The following is a 13,996-nucleotide window of genomic DNA, read 5'->3' as shown; positions in this document are numbered from 1 at the left end:
CGTCTCAGTACTTAATAGCCAGTGGCTAATTAACGGACCTGTGGCCCTCGTTCCATGATCAAATAGGAATTTAGGAGTCGATTCGAGTTGAGTTGGCAATGAGAAGAATGCGATTGAATAAAGGAAATTCTACCAGAGGAACCATTCAGTACGTTTGCTAAATACTTAGTTCATGAAGTGTCTCTGAAAATAAGAATTATCTAAACTGAAAATCATATCAAATACCAAGCTTGCATTGGTGAAGTTTTATTTTGGATTCAAAAATACCAACATATAATTCACGGTATTTTTTTATGCAATTGAAGTAAGTGAAACTTTATCCGATAATAATATGTAATTTTAATTTTTAGGCCTCTGAGGATAGAGGAAATATAATTAATATAAATAATATTATATAACTGCATCAGGCGAATAAACGTATCTTAACGGTGTCCATAATGAATTGACTCATTACCATAGAGTGAAGTCATTAAACCCGTGAAATAGATATTTGATTAATACCCTTTAGTAGACCCTAATTCCATTGTTTTCTTTTGTGTCTAGTTGACTATTACACGTTGACTAATATTTTGTATTTCACGGGTTAAATGCCTTCACTCTAAGACTGATCAACAACAATTTGTACAATGGATACCATGGAATAGACCCCTTGTCTGTAACATCAAAGCAGCTTAATCTGGAGGACAAAACAAAAGAATTTCAATCTCCTGAGAATTGGAAACCTGTTGTTATGTCCTTCAAATTGAGCTGCATTCCGACGTACTGCAAGGGATTTATTGAAGATCTAATATCCTGTGGTCAGACTTAATAGGACACTTGCATGTTATGTTAAAGGAGCTCAATTTGGAGGACAAAAGAAAAATTTCAATCTCCTAAGAATTGGAAACCTGTGTTATGTCCTTCAAATTGAGCTGCATTCCGACGTGCTGCAAGGGGTGCATACAAGACGTATGATATGGAAGAAGTAGCATCAAAGTCCATGCTTCGGACCAGCACTTGCTTTTTCGATTCTTTCAACTTTAATAAGTAGTTCATTGATGACATCGTCTTTTTCCTAAATGAAGTCAAAGACAAACCTGAAGTTAAAGTCCAGTCAAACAACAAATATGGGACGCTAAATGTGAACAAAGATAAACCTTACGTTAAGGTGGCTTCATGGAGTTTTATCCGCGCGCTACCATGCAACTTCAAATCGCAAATACGCGGACGCAAACAATCCAATACTAAAAATTGTTTTTAGATTTTTCAAGGGAAAGATGAAATTTTCGAATAAGCATGTTATTACTGAAAGCGGAATTAATATAAGATTACTGTTAAGCGTTGGTGCGTTTACTTCATTGCCTTTTTTCTCTATTTTTAGAGCTAGGTTTTTAAATTGCTTTTGAGATATTGGAGTGTAAGTAATTTGCTCCAGGTTCATTCTTTGTCATTCAAAGGTAACCTTCGTTCTCGCCTCGATGCAAAGGCATGGTTACCTTTCAAGATGGCGCAGTGTACTGTTAAGGGACCTCCTATTAATTCTTACCTTTAATTCCTTGCGTAGACTTTCTACCTGTTCTGTAAACATCTGGTTAAGGTCTTGAAACAATGAATGTTTAATCTTAAATGAAAAAAATAAATCAGTCAGTGTTCCATGCACATAAAATGATGGGCTTCTAAAAATTTAAAAATATTATTAAGCTTTAGCTGTTGTAACACAGCTTGGGACAATCATAATAGGGCTCCAACTAGGTGAAAGCCCAATGATCGAATTGGAAAGTTGATTTTTTAAGAGGGAGGGAAACTGTAGGGGAGGGAAACGTGGCATGACAGATACTAAGAACGTCTGCGTAGGAGGCTAGGAAAACCAGAGAATCCGCAGAAAAACTCTCGAAGCACAGGAGAGAACCAACAAACAACTCTACTCACATACTACACAGGAGAGAACCAACAAACAACTCTACTCACATACTACACAAGAGAGAACCAACAAACAACTCTACTCACATACTACACAGGAGAGAACCAACAAACAACTCTACTCACGTACTACACAGGAGAGAACCAACAAACAACTCTACTCACATACCACAAAGGAGAGAACCAACAAACAACTCTACTCACATACTACACAGGAGAGAACCAACAAACAACTCTACTCACATACTACACAGGAGAGAACCAACAAACAACTCTACTCACATACTACACAGGAGAGAACCAACAAACAACTCTACTCACATACTACACAAGAGAGAACCAACAAACAACTCTACTCACATACTACACAGGAGAGAACCAACAAACAACTCTACTCACATACTACACAGGAGACAACCAACAAACAACTCTACTCACATACTACACAGGAGAGAACCAACAAACAACTCTATTCACATACTACACAGGAGACAACCAACAAACAACTCTACTCACATACTACACAGGAGAGAACCAACAAACAACTCTACTCACATACTACACAGGAGAGAACCAACAAACAATTCTACTCACATACTACACAGGAGAGAACCAACAAACAACTCTACTCACATACTACACAGGAGACAACCAACAAACAACTCTACTCACATACTACACAGGAGACAACCAACAAACAATTTGGGTCGCATTGGTGAGAGGCGGCGCATTAACAGTGCACGACAACAGTGCTTCGACCCTTCCCTTTTCAAGTACTTCTCAATTAAGTAAGTCTTTACGTACCTCGTTTGTCATATCTTCCATAGTTCGTTCACTAGTGTTAACCACTGAGCTATTAAACAGCGGGCTTGGTGTGGTTTTCCAGTGGAAGCGAGGAGAACTTTCAGCCAACTTTAACAGATAGTTTTGCAAAGAACACTGCATTGCTAATAAACATTTCATCTAAAGAAAAGAAGCACCAAAATGAAGTTTTACTAGAGATAATTCAACTCTTAAAAACGAGAATTCGTATGAGTACCAATAGAGCGCTTTCAAGTGACGTCACAGCGGCCATGTTGGTGTTCCAAAACAATATACATTTTCTATCTCGGGGAATTGAACTCTATTTTTATGAAAAAACTGTGCAAAAGGGTTTGTATTATTTGGTCACCAATATGGCTGCCTTCTCACGTGAGTGGAAACGCGCTATTCAAATATTTTTTTAAATAAGATAATATTAGACATTGATTGCGTTACTTACTTTGTCCACGACGCCATATGGTAGAGGAGTATCGGATAATTCCGAGACATGCAATCTCCTGTCTGTGAGGCACGATTGCATTGAAGCAAGTTCATTTTTGATGAGTGAACGGAGTCTACGAATAGTGACGATGTCCCATGCAAACCTGCAAAGTAACACCCAATGTACTGTTATATTCTTTATTGCTTGTCAGTAAAAATAAAGTACAGCAAACATCCCAAAAGGGGGAACACAAAGTAAGACCCAGTGTACTTTTATAATCCCTATTCCTTAGCAGTAAAAATAAAGTACAGCAATCATGTCAGATGTTGAAACACAAAGAGTTCTGCGCTGAAAACATGGGATTCGACGTACTTCTGGGAATAGGGTAATAGAATCACCAATATTAAGTACAATGTAAATGGAAAATGGAAATGAAAAATTATAAAACATCTGTCAAATGACAGCCATTTTTCTTTAAGTTTTGTGGGTTGTAAAGCGAGATGTCAAGGTTTTTTTAGAAGAAAATTCATCTGGAGTACAACATCTCCTCGATGTACATCTTACCGTGCTAATAACTTCTTCGTGTAGTAGCTATCTTGTGAAGTAGACATCATGTCCATCGCCATAAAGCTAGCACGATATTTATTCAAGTCCTCTTCGAATAAGTCGAGTTCTTCAAGGCAGTGGTTCTGGGAAAATACAATACATTGGGCATGGTACATAGTTTTCATGGTGTTGTTTGCAACTATAAACTAGACCAAAATGTATATTATATGTGGAACTCTAAATTGACCTGTCGTCTTAAAAACCAAGTTCGGCAGGCAGTGCATGCTAAATATTCAGCACACGAGATTTCATAATTCCGAAAATAACTCCAGTTAGCTCTATCTTTTGACACATGGCGCTTTTCTAAGACGAGTATGGCCACTGGAAATATTTACCAAAGGAGCTCAGTTTAAAGACAAAAGTCCCCTGAGTTCAAAGGGCTCTTTTGCTCTAGAGGTCAATGCCTTCTCACTCCTGGTCAACACTAAGTAGATCTTCTTTTCTTACCCTGGGTTATAGGCTATTTGCAGAACGTAATCACGTGACTATTACAGGATGGGAAGTTATTTTCAAACTTGCTTCATTCAAAAACCTTTGCTGAATTACATAATATCATATTCAAAACGTTTTCCAAATTGCTTTTTGCCAATTGCTTTTTCTCCCTTATAATAGATAATTTCGATTTTAAGATACGAAGCAATTTAAAGCTTGTTTGCCATCCAGCCTTCCCCAAGAGACCTTGAGCTGAATTGATTTCTTATGAAATTCATATATCACCACGTGACTGTTTGTTGCAAGTGGCCTATTTCTAAAAGCTGGGCTGCCCCGGGGATTACTGCAAACTAAGGATCTATCAGCAAACTAGTACGTACCTTATAAGCTCCTCTTCCTGAGACAAAACACTGGATTTCTGCACTACTGACATCGTGTCTTTCATCTCGAGGACCTTGTTCCACGCCGCGTTTCAAAAACACCGAATCACTCACTTCTGTCACTTTAGAAGAACTAAATGTTTGAGCAGAAGTAATGCTAGGAATCTCTGAGGAAGCTAAGCTTGTTGGAGGAACATTATTGGTCGGAACCATTTCTTCTTCTTGTGGAGTCCTTCTAAATTTACTTCGAATAGACATCAAACTAGATAGAAATTTTCTGATATTGTGAACTGCAGTTTTTTCATGAGTAGATTCGTGCTGAAGTATTTTACTTGTATCTTTATTGTCTTCTGTTGTTTCAGCTACCAAATCAGCCTCATGAGTTTCTGTGCAAGTTAATGGAGTACCAAGGGAATAACGACGAGTTTCAAGTTTATAAGCTGAAAGATTGCGTTCGTCAAATGATCGAGATTTGGGTCTCAACTCTAGGGTCTCATCTTGAAAGGCAACTCGTTTCTGTTTGGTCGTTGACCAAGAACTTCTCTTGCTAAAAGCAGATCTTCGAATCTCAGCGTCAGTTTTGGGAGTAGATACTTCAAAAGGCACTAACAAGTGTTTTTGAAACTCAATGTTGTCACTATTTACAATGGAATCATTCTGGTTCTCCAACGAGCTGGTTTTTACATCATCTACATCGAGACTTTCCGTTGAACGTTTCTTCACTTGAGTATCATCTTCAAAACCACTACTTTCATCACTATTATCCCTCCTCAGCAGTCTTATCTTTCCGTTATCTTTCTCTGCTAATCTTTTATCTTCAATTTTGTCAAGATTTTCCTCGCTGGTTGCTATTTCTTCTAACTCAAACGAATCATGATGTACTGTATCTGATGCCAAAACTCTAAGAATGGGAGGTTTCAAGGGTCTAGTTAAGTTGAGGTTTACACTATCGCCAGCCGAGCTGATTCCAGATTCATTATCTCCTTGATTAGTTTGTGCATCTCCGTTCGAATTTTCTGTACTTATAATTCTATCATCATCCTCATAGCCTTGCTCGTTGTTTTCAATATCACGTTCTACAGACTCATCTTTGTTAGTATGTTGCTGATTATCTTCACTAGGGTCTTCTTGGAAACTAGTGTTATCGAAAAGAAGTCTTTCTTTACAAGAATCCTCAGACTGTCTACGAGATATTTTGGTCAAGACAGAGATGTTGCCGACCGATTCTATAGAGTCTTCTTGTGTGTTTGATATCTTGGTTCTTGCCGACCCACTGCCATTAGACGATACTTCCAGTTCTTCAGTGACGGGCTCGAGAAGGTTTCTGTCGTGTTGATAGTCTCTGCTAGGATTTTGATTACGATTCAGCCTCAAATGCCTCATCAAATCAAAGGAATTCTCATCATTCTGGTCTGGTTCAACGATTACTGGTAGAGATGATATCTGAGGGTCGTTGTCGTCTGGTTCGCTGAGATCAGTGGTTGATCCAAATGAACTTGTTGAGGTTACAAATCGTGTTGGGAGTCGTTCGATAATCTGGTTACGCTCCGACCAAGACGATGAATATGACTAAAGAAGATAAAAGATGTCAAGGTTAATGATCAGTTAGGCTTGGGACCGTTCATTTTTTATGGGGCAAGCCCAAATAATTAGCTAAGTAGAAAATAAACAAATAAAATTCTGTTTTAATAGTGGGCTACGTAAAAAAATTCAGGTTGGGAAGGGGTCATACATTTTAAAACCTACAATTCACAACCCCCCCCCCGGTAAGAAATGAACGGTCCCTAGGGCAGTGGATTCCACTGCAATACAAGCTGCGTGTGCAGCCTTCAACAAATCAAGAAGCCTGGGCCTGCTTGTGATATTTTTGTGGATGGGAGCCTGAAGGTTGTCCAGCTGTCACGCAACATTCTTGCATAGCAAGCCTCTGAAAGACTATTGATCGTACTACCACTATGGGCAAAGCTTCTTTGTTGCGAAGACAGGCAGCTTTTAATTCTCCCAACAAAGAAATTATATTGTAAGATAAAAAGTGATAAAAGGACGTTCCTCTGTCACTTGTGAAGTTACTCGCCCTTGGAAAAAATAAATCACTTACCATTGAATTATTATCAAAAACATCATCTTCCTCTTCATCGATATTCCTTTTGATCACATCAAGATCAATTCCTTTGGCTGATGAAGAGGTGACCAAGAATCGCTCTGGAACAGTCATGCGGCAATCTCCACCAAGTCCTAAACTTAACAGTACATCCTCAGCGTCGTATTCTCTGGCCTGCAGAAATGACGTCACACTGTGCCTGTATTCATAATACACACTGTTAGACAGGATGCACGTAAAAAAACTTTCACTGTTTGCTTAATTTTTTTTCATATCTATAAAGTCAATTATAAAATATTTGAGATGTAACGCCAGCACTGATTAGTTGGCTAGAATGTTTATATCAAAGGAGAGGCACACTCGCACAAAATTGCTCAAAAATATTTCATAAAAGCAATATACAACGGCTGCTTATGTCTCCTCATTGTGATATAAACTTTCTGGGAGCTGCAGAGCACTCGAAAAGCAAGAAACTTGGCTACGCCTCGTGTTCCTATGCTAGCTTCTCTCGTGCTGTACAGCTTCCGGCGTGTTTATAACACAGACAGAGACAAACAAATAGACAATCATACAAAGAAAGACAGTCAGACAGACAGACAGACAAACAATTAAATAAAATAAGAAGAAGTACACATCAGCTAGATAGGAAAATGATTGATACTCAGATGAATGGCAGGATGAAAGGCTCGTATAAAACAACAAATTAAAAGCCTGAAAAAATGCAGCGTCCTAACGTATGGATGGGTAAGAAGGGAGTTATACCTGCTTTGGGAAGAAAGTTCTGAGCTTAAGCTGTCGACAGAGTGGAATACAGAGCTTCCAGGGCTGTGAGTTAAACTGAACAGTCTTCTCTTTTCTGAACAGCTGCTGTTATCCTCTGCCAAATTATTGTTCCCATTTACTTTATTCTCTTCCTTTGGATTTTCACTATAAATAAAATGGCAGGATTATCAAGGTTTGTAATAAATATGTATGCATAATGTACAATATCACAGTACAGTGTTGGCTTAGTAAACATCACATCACATACACCCTGCAGCTAGTGGATGTATGTGCATGCATTGTACAATATCACAGTACAGTGTTGGCTGTGTAAACATTACATCACATACACCCTGCAGCTAGTGGATGTATGGGCATGCATTGTACAATATCACAGCACAGTGTTGACTGCATGAATATTGCATCACATACACCCTGCAGCTAGTGGATGTATATGCATGCATTGTACAATATCACAGTACAGTGTTGGCTGAGTAAACATCACATCACATACACCCTGCAGCTAGTGGATGTATGTGCATGCATTGTACAATATCACAGTACAGTGTTGGCTGAGTAAACATTACATCACATACACCCTGCAGCTAGTGGATGTATGTGCATGCATTGTACAATATCACAGTACAGTGTTGGCTGAGTAAACATTACATCACATACACCCTGCAGCTAGTGGATGTATGCCTTAATTGGGGCCTATTATGAAGTGATACAAATACCAATTACAAGTACATCACTTCATTATATTTATATACACCTAATTGAAAAAAACGTCGGGTTCAAAAAAGGTTATGTTATGAATTAAAGCTAAGACCAAAGGGGAGCACGGGAAGACAAACTATATCATGCTAATTTCATGCGTATTGCAGTTTTCCCTTCCTGTGCACATTTTATGCATCATGGCTTTGGCATGCTGTTAATCTAGGTCGACCGATTTTGCTCTACTGTGCAAAAATATAATACACATTTTGGAGTACCCAAAATCCTTTTCGGTCTTAGCTTCGATGATATGACCTTCTCGAACCCGACTATGTTTTTTCAATTAGGTGTATCAGTATTAATACCTATGTTCTGCTGATAAGGGCTGTAGGTCATATGTATCATCTATTATTTCACCAGTACATAAATGATCCTGTAGATTGTATGATTCATCATCTGCTGCTGCAGTCTTTTGGTCTTCTGTAAGAATATAGTCATGTGCTTGTTGATCCTCTTCCTTAATCCTTCCTTGGTCCTTATCTTTAGTAGTACATGAAAATAAAATATATAAAACAGTAAGTGATTCCCAAGGTTCTGGGAGATCATAATAATTGTACATACAGTTTACTGCAAGGAGGTGTGTTACCCTGAGTCAAGGGTATTTCTCTTGGTTCTCTGGCTTTCCTTAAATTCCACCCTCTGTAAAAACCAGCTCAATTGGATTTGGTAATTAATGAATGGTCCTTTATTCATGAGTAGAGGGCCACAAGTTTATTAGCGTTGCTATTACGTGCTACCCTCGTAAAATAAAGTCTTTATTGTTATAGTCTTTATCATAGTAGCTAATAAGCCAGTGGGGGATACATCAGGAGGTCAACAGGGGCAGATTCAGCCAAAAATATGAGGGGGAGGAGGAGCTAGGGCTTGACTAAATTTTGCAAATGACACTTATACAGAACTTGAAAAAATATTTCAAAATATGCTTCATTAAATAAACTCCCTGGATCTGCCCTGGTCAAAGGGTGCCTGTGCACCCCTTTTTCTAGCTTGGAATAATTTGTAAACCCCCCTACTCAAAATTCTAGATCTGCTGATGTGAGCAACACTTGAAACTAACCTCTAACAGGATACTTGGATAGCATAGGAGCTTCAAATGCAAAGTAATCTTTGTCATCAGGTGTGAGGGTTAGGGACATTGGCTTGTACAGATCACAATCCATCACAGCTGAAAACATAAGATACACAACAACATATATGTAATTATACTGTTAATTAGCATATACCAACTTGTGTGCTTCCTAAGAACACGCGCTCTCTTTGGTTAATTGGAGGTGAATATTGTACAATATTCACCTCTGAATCTCGCAATATTGAGTCGGCAACAAAATGGCATCTGCAGGCAATTGTTTTGCTACAATTTTCGATAAGGAAATTGAAAAAATGAAAGTAAATGCCATTCCTATCAATACTAAAAAGGCAACGAAGTATGGTCTACCAGTTTTGCTAAAAGTTTTGCGTGAATTTGTCACGCAAACTAAAAGTTTCTGTTTGTTTGTTTTTATTGAATTATTGACTATATAAAAATAAGTTACTCTGTACACAAGTTGGTATATGCTAAAGCAATTATTCGCCTCAGGCTCAGTGAATATGGAGAATATTTACCTTGCCGCTCGAAGACCCGCATCTCGTTAAATATTCCCCGATATTCACTTCCCCTTCGGCGAATAATTGCTATTAATAATTGCTATTGTATTAATACGTGGTTAGTCATCAAGTCAGTTATTATCCCTAACCATTTTTATTCAATATTTAATATATTAGAAGGTATACAGTCAATGTCATTAATGGTTCACGGAAAAAGACATTTACACATTTACACATTTACACATTTACACGTTTAGACTAAAAGATATATATCACGTGTTTCATTATGTATTCTTTGCCTCGTGTACGTCAGCCTGAACTTTAAATGTAAAATTCAACTCGTGAATCGAAAATCCAGAATGCCCTGACCATTTAGTGAGGATTTAAGATGGAGAATGGTATTTCAGCATTTGTGTTATGCCAGAACCTTTGAGGAAACACGTGATATTTCTTTTAGTCTAAATGTGTAGATGTGTAGATGTGTAGATGTGTAGATGCGTAGATGTGTAGATGTGTAGATGTGTAGATGTGTAGATGTGTAGATGTGTAGATGTGTAGATGTGTAGATGTGTAGATGTGTAGATGTGTAGATGTGTAGATGTGTAGATGTGTAGATGTGTAGATGTGTAGATGTGTAGATGTGTAGATGTGTAGATGTGTAGATGTGTAGATGTGTAGATGTGTAGATGTGTAGATGTGTAGATGTGTAGATGTGTAGATGTGTAGATGTGTAGATGTGTAGATGTGTAGATGTGTAGATGTGTAGATGTGTAGATGTGTAGATGTGTAAATGTCTTTTTTTGGTGGACAATGTTAATGAAATTGACAATGTTAATGAAAAGTATTTAGCACCTTAGTTTTCTCGGCTTTCATGACAAAAAAATTGTAAATTGATGAAACTTTTTCTGAGTTAAACAAAGTCTTCACTCACTCACTCACTCACTCACCCCCTGACACACTCCCTGACTCACTCACAGAGCAAGTTTAGAGAGGGGAGGACTGTGAGGTGTTCCTCACCCATTCTTAAACTTGCAACTACAGTAACGGATGCCACTTACACCAGTTAGACAAGACAACCAATTAAATGTAGATTAAAAACAATGCACTCCAACTTTGGGTAGTCGAGCCTATCAGAAACCTAGACAGCACAAGGATGGTAATTTGACCCTGACGTTATTAGGTAGCCATTCATTTTCTCATGGGAATAAAAAGATATGTTGAAAGGCTTTTTTTTTTTGCTGGATTCTTGTTGGCTCCACTACTGAAAGTTGGAATGTATAATGCTAAATGGATAAGGCTGACAGAATGGTAAAACATTGTTCACAAATAACCATGACATTACCTTCTATTTCATATGTTTCATTTGTCTTGTCTTTAACTTGTTCTGTGTTAGTTCCATAGTGCATCGCTAGCGTAATGCACTCCTAAATATCACTAATCTGATGATTACTATCGACATGATGTTGCTAAAGTATAAAAAAAGATAAACAAAAGAATGAATAAATGATTGAATGAGTGGCACCATTAATATAAACATGGCTTCCCATAAGAATGTTTTCATGGGTGAGAAAACCTATAAGACTGACTTAGATCAGGTACACAGTACAGTAACATTGAAATGGCTTCCCATAAGAATGTTATCATAGGGTTGGGGAGACCTATAATACTGACTTAGATCAGGTACACAGTACAGTAACATTGAAATGGTTTCCCATAAGAATGTTATCATATGGGTGAGGAGACTTTAATAATAATGATGTATATCAGGTACACAAGTACAGTAACATTGAAATGACTTCCCATAAGAATGTTATCATATGGGTGAGGAGACTATAATACTGATGTATATCAGGTACACAGTACAGTAGCATTGAAATGGCTTCCCATAAGAATGTTATCATATGGTTGGGGAGACCTATAATACTGACTTAGATCAGGTACACAGTACGTAGCATTGAAATGGCTTCCCATAAGAATGTTATCATGTGGGTGAGGAGACTATAATAATAATGATGTATATCAGGCACACAGTACAGTAGCATTGAAATGGCTTCCCATAAGAATGTTATCATATGGGTGAGGAGACTATAATACTGATGTATATCAGGTACACAGTACAGTAGCATTGAAATGACATCCCATAAGAATGTTATCATATGGTTGGGGAGACTATAATACTGATGTATATCAGGTACACAGTACAGTATGCCATAACATTGAAATGGTTTCCCATAAGAATGTTATCATATGAGTGAGGAGACTACAATAATACGGACTTATATCAGGTACACAGTGCAGTAGCATTGAAATGGCTTCCCATGAAAAATGTTATCATATGGGTGAGGAGACCTTTAACACTGGCATGTACATTACAATGAATATGGTATGCTTTTAAATGGCTTTCCATGTTAATGATTTTATAACTGACCTACTTCATTATGCTACATTAAATCCGCTTTACAAAACTCACCAGCTGTATTTACATTTTGTTAATAAAATATTTCTTGCACGAAGAAACAATAGCAAAACGTTGCTGTGCACAATAATAGTGAAATATTTTTTAGCTTCAAATGAACGAATGTTGGTGATAAAGCAACTATTTTAATCAAGGAAGCGTAATAGTGAGAGATATCTAGAGATACCTGTTCTTGAAAAGTCACCTAAGACCTTTCTCAAGAAGCTACGCATAATATCTATACTGTTATACTGTTTTTAAATTGTCTTTCATAACGACTTTGAAATGTTGTATATGTGTAAACGTGCTTCGTCGAGTCATTATTTTCAGACTGTTTACATACACATCATTGTTTTCCAAAGCCTTTAGACAGACAATGACGTACTAATACCAATGGAATGTATTATCCCTTCGAAGGAAATCTCTCAATTCCAAATATATTTGCTAAAAATGTTGTGTTTTCGATAATATAGCAATGAAATGAATATATTTTTGATTTTGAACGAATGCTGAAGGAAGCGTTTTGTTATGTTCTGACACGTGTATACAAACAGCCATCAAACTGCATTATTAACGAGCAAATTTCCCAATATATCAACACATTATTGTTAATCACCACGATAAGACTACCTTTACGATAATTCTAATCTAATCAATGTGTATTGAAAGAAAATTAGAACAATGCATTTAAATGATAAATAAATAAAAGTGATCCGATCTTTTCGAGATAATTTAGCGCGCTATTTTGGAGTAATTGATGTTGCAAAGCGAAATCGATAAAACGCAAACTGATTCCTCAAAATTAGAATTATTTTTTTTTTAGAATTTAGAATTCTCATTTAAAAGTTTGAAGAAGATACTTGGAGGAGAAAGGGTTGGATGTTTGGAATGCCAGATATATAGTCAGCAAAGGTATCTGTACGATTAATATCAAATAGATTTGAAAGTCAAACGTAGATCATGCATAAAAATATGTATTTGAAACTTGAATTATACATCTAGTCTGAGATGAATAACACGTTGAACTAAACAACCTCTTCAAGATCCTCTCAAAGTAGTATGTAATTGAAGGAATCGTATGATGAAACTTTATGAAATTGGTATAATATATATCTTTCTATACTTTATCTTTGCCTTCACGCCGTTACCGTCTTCTAACTAATAATTATAATTATAATAATTATAATAATTTACCAAACAAGAAAGGAAGGATTAAGAGTAATAAAAGTGTATAAAGCAAGGATTACTTACCTTTGATATGACCTTGGATATCCAAGTTGGACCAGATATTATCCTCGCAAACCCTTTCTACATAAGAGGATGTAGATGTTGGATGATTTTGTCGACGTCTTCACTGGAAACCAAGTGACGATTTAACCATGTTAAACTATTGCTAATTTATCTACACACGGCATGGAATATTTCGCAACTACAGAATGATATATTATTTAACTCAGGTCTGTGTCTAGAGGAGGCAACAGGATAAATATGGTGTTGTTCCTGTTGCGATCTTGATCAGGTGACATGCCTTCACTGAGTGACACTCAAAATCACACTCCACGCCGTTTGGCTTTTGACTATGGATGACTGTTGTATGGGGGAGGGGGTGGGGAGGGAAATGTGTCACGCATTCTCCTGCACAGCAGGCCGCTAGGCTACTTCGCAAAGGAGAACATAAAACCAGTAAATTCGATCCGTAGGGATGGCCTGTTGATAGCATCATAATAACTGACTACTGCTTTTTCATTTTCCAACAC

General features: G+C 37.3%; 1 protein-coding gene across 1 annotated transcript; it reads right to left on the bottom strand.

Annotated features, from left to right (window-relative positions):
• Positions 1-230: 230 nt before the first annotated feature.
• Positions 231-13,787, bottom strand: LOC116287456 (uncharacterized). Its single transcript, XM_031694140.2, has 12 exons — positions 13,491-13,787; positions 11,127-11,250; positions 9,258-9,365; positions 8,506-8,680; positions 7,424-7,588; positions 6,659-6,860; positions 4,561-6,129; positions 3,707-3,831; positions 3,161-3,305; positions 2,704-2,862; positions 1,526-1,600; positions 231-1,054 (listed from the first exon to the last, which is right to left on the bottom strand). Exons 2-12 carry the CDS (start codon positions 11,188-11,190, stop codon positions 971-973), a joined length of 2,871 nt encoding a protein of 956 aa, XP_031550000.2. The 5' UTR covers positions 11,191-11,250; positions 13,491-13,787; the 3' UTR covers positions 231-970.
• Between the last annotated feature and the right edge of the window lie 209 nt (positions 13,788-13,996).

The sequence above is a fragment of the Actinia tenebrosa genome, unplaced genomic scaffold (assembly GCF_029948245.1).
Source record: "Actinia tenebrosa isolate PJP-AT-01 unplaced genomic scaffold, QUT_ActTen_1.0 PGA_scaffold4__44_contigs__length_22323623, whole genome shotgun sequence".
Classification (NCBI taxonomy): Eukaryota; Metazoa; Cnidaria; class Anthozoa; order Actiniaria; family Actiniidae; genus Actinia; species Actinia tenebrosa.
Note: the sequence above shows the minus strand (reverse complement) of the source record. Positions and strands in the feature narration are given on the sequence as shown.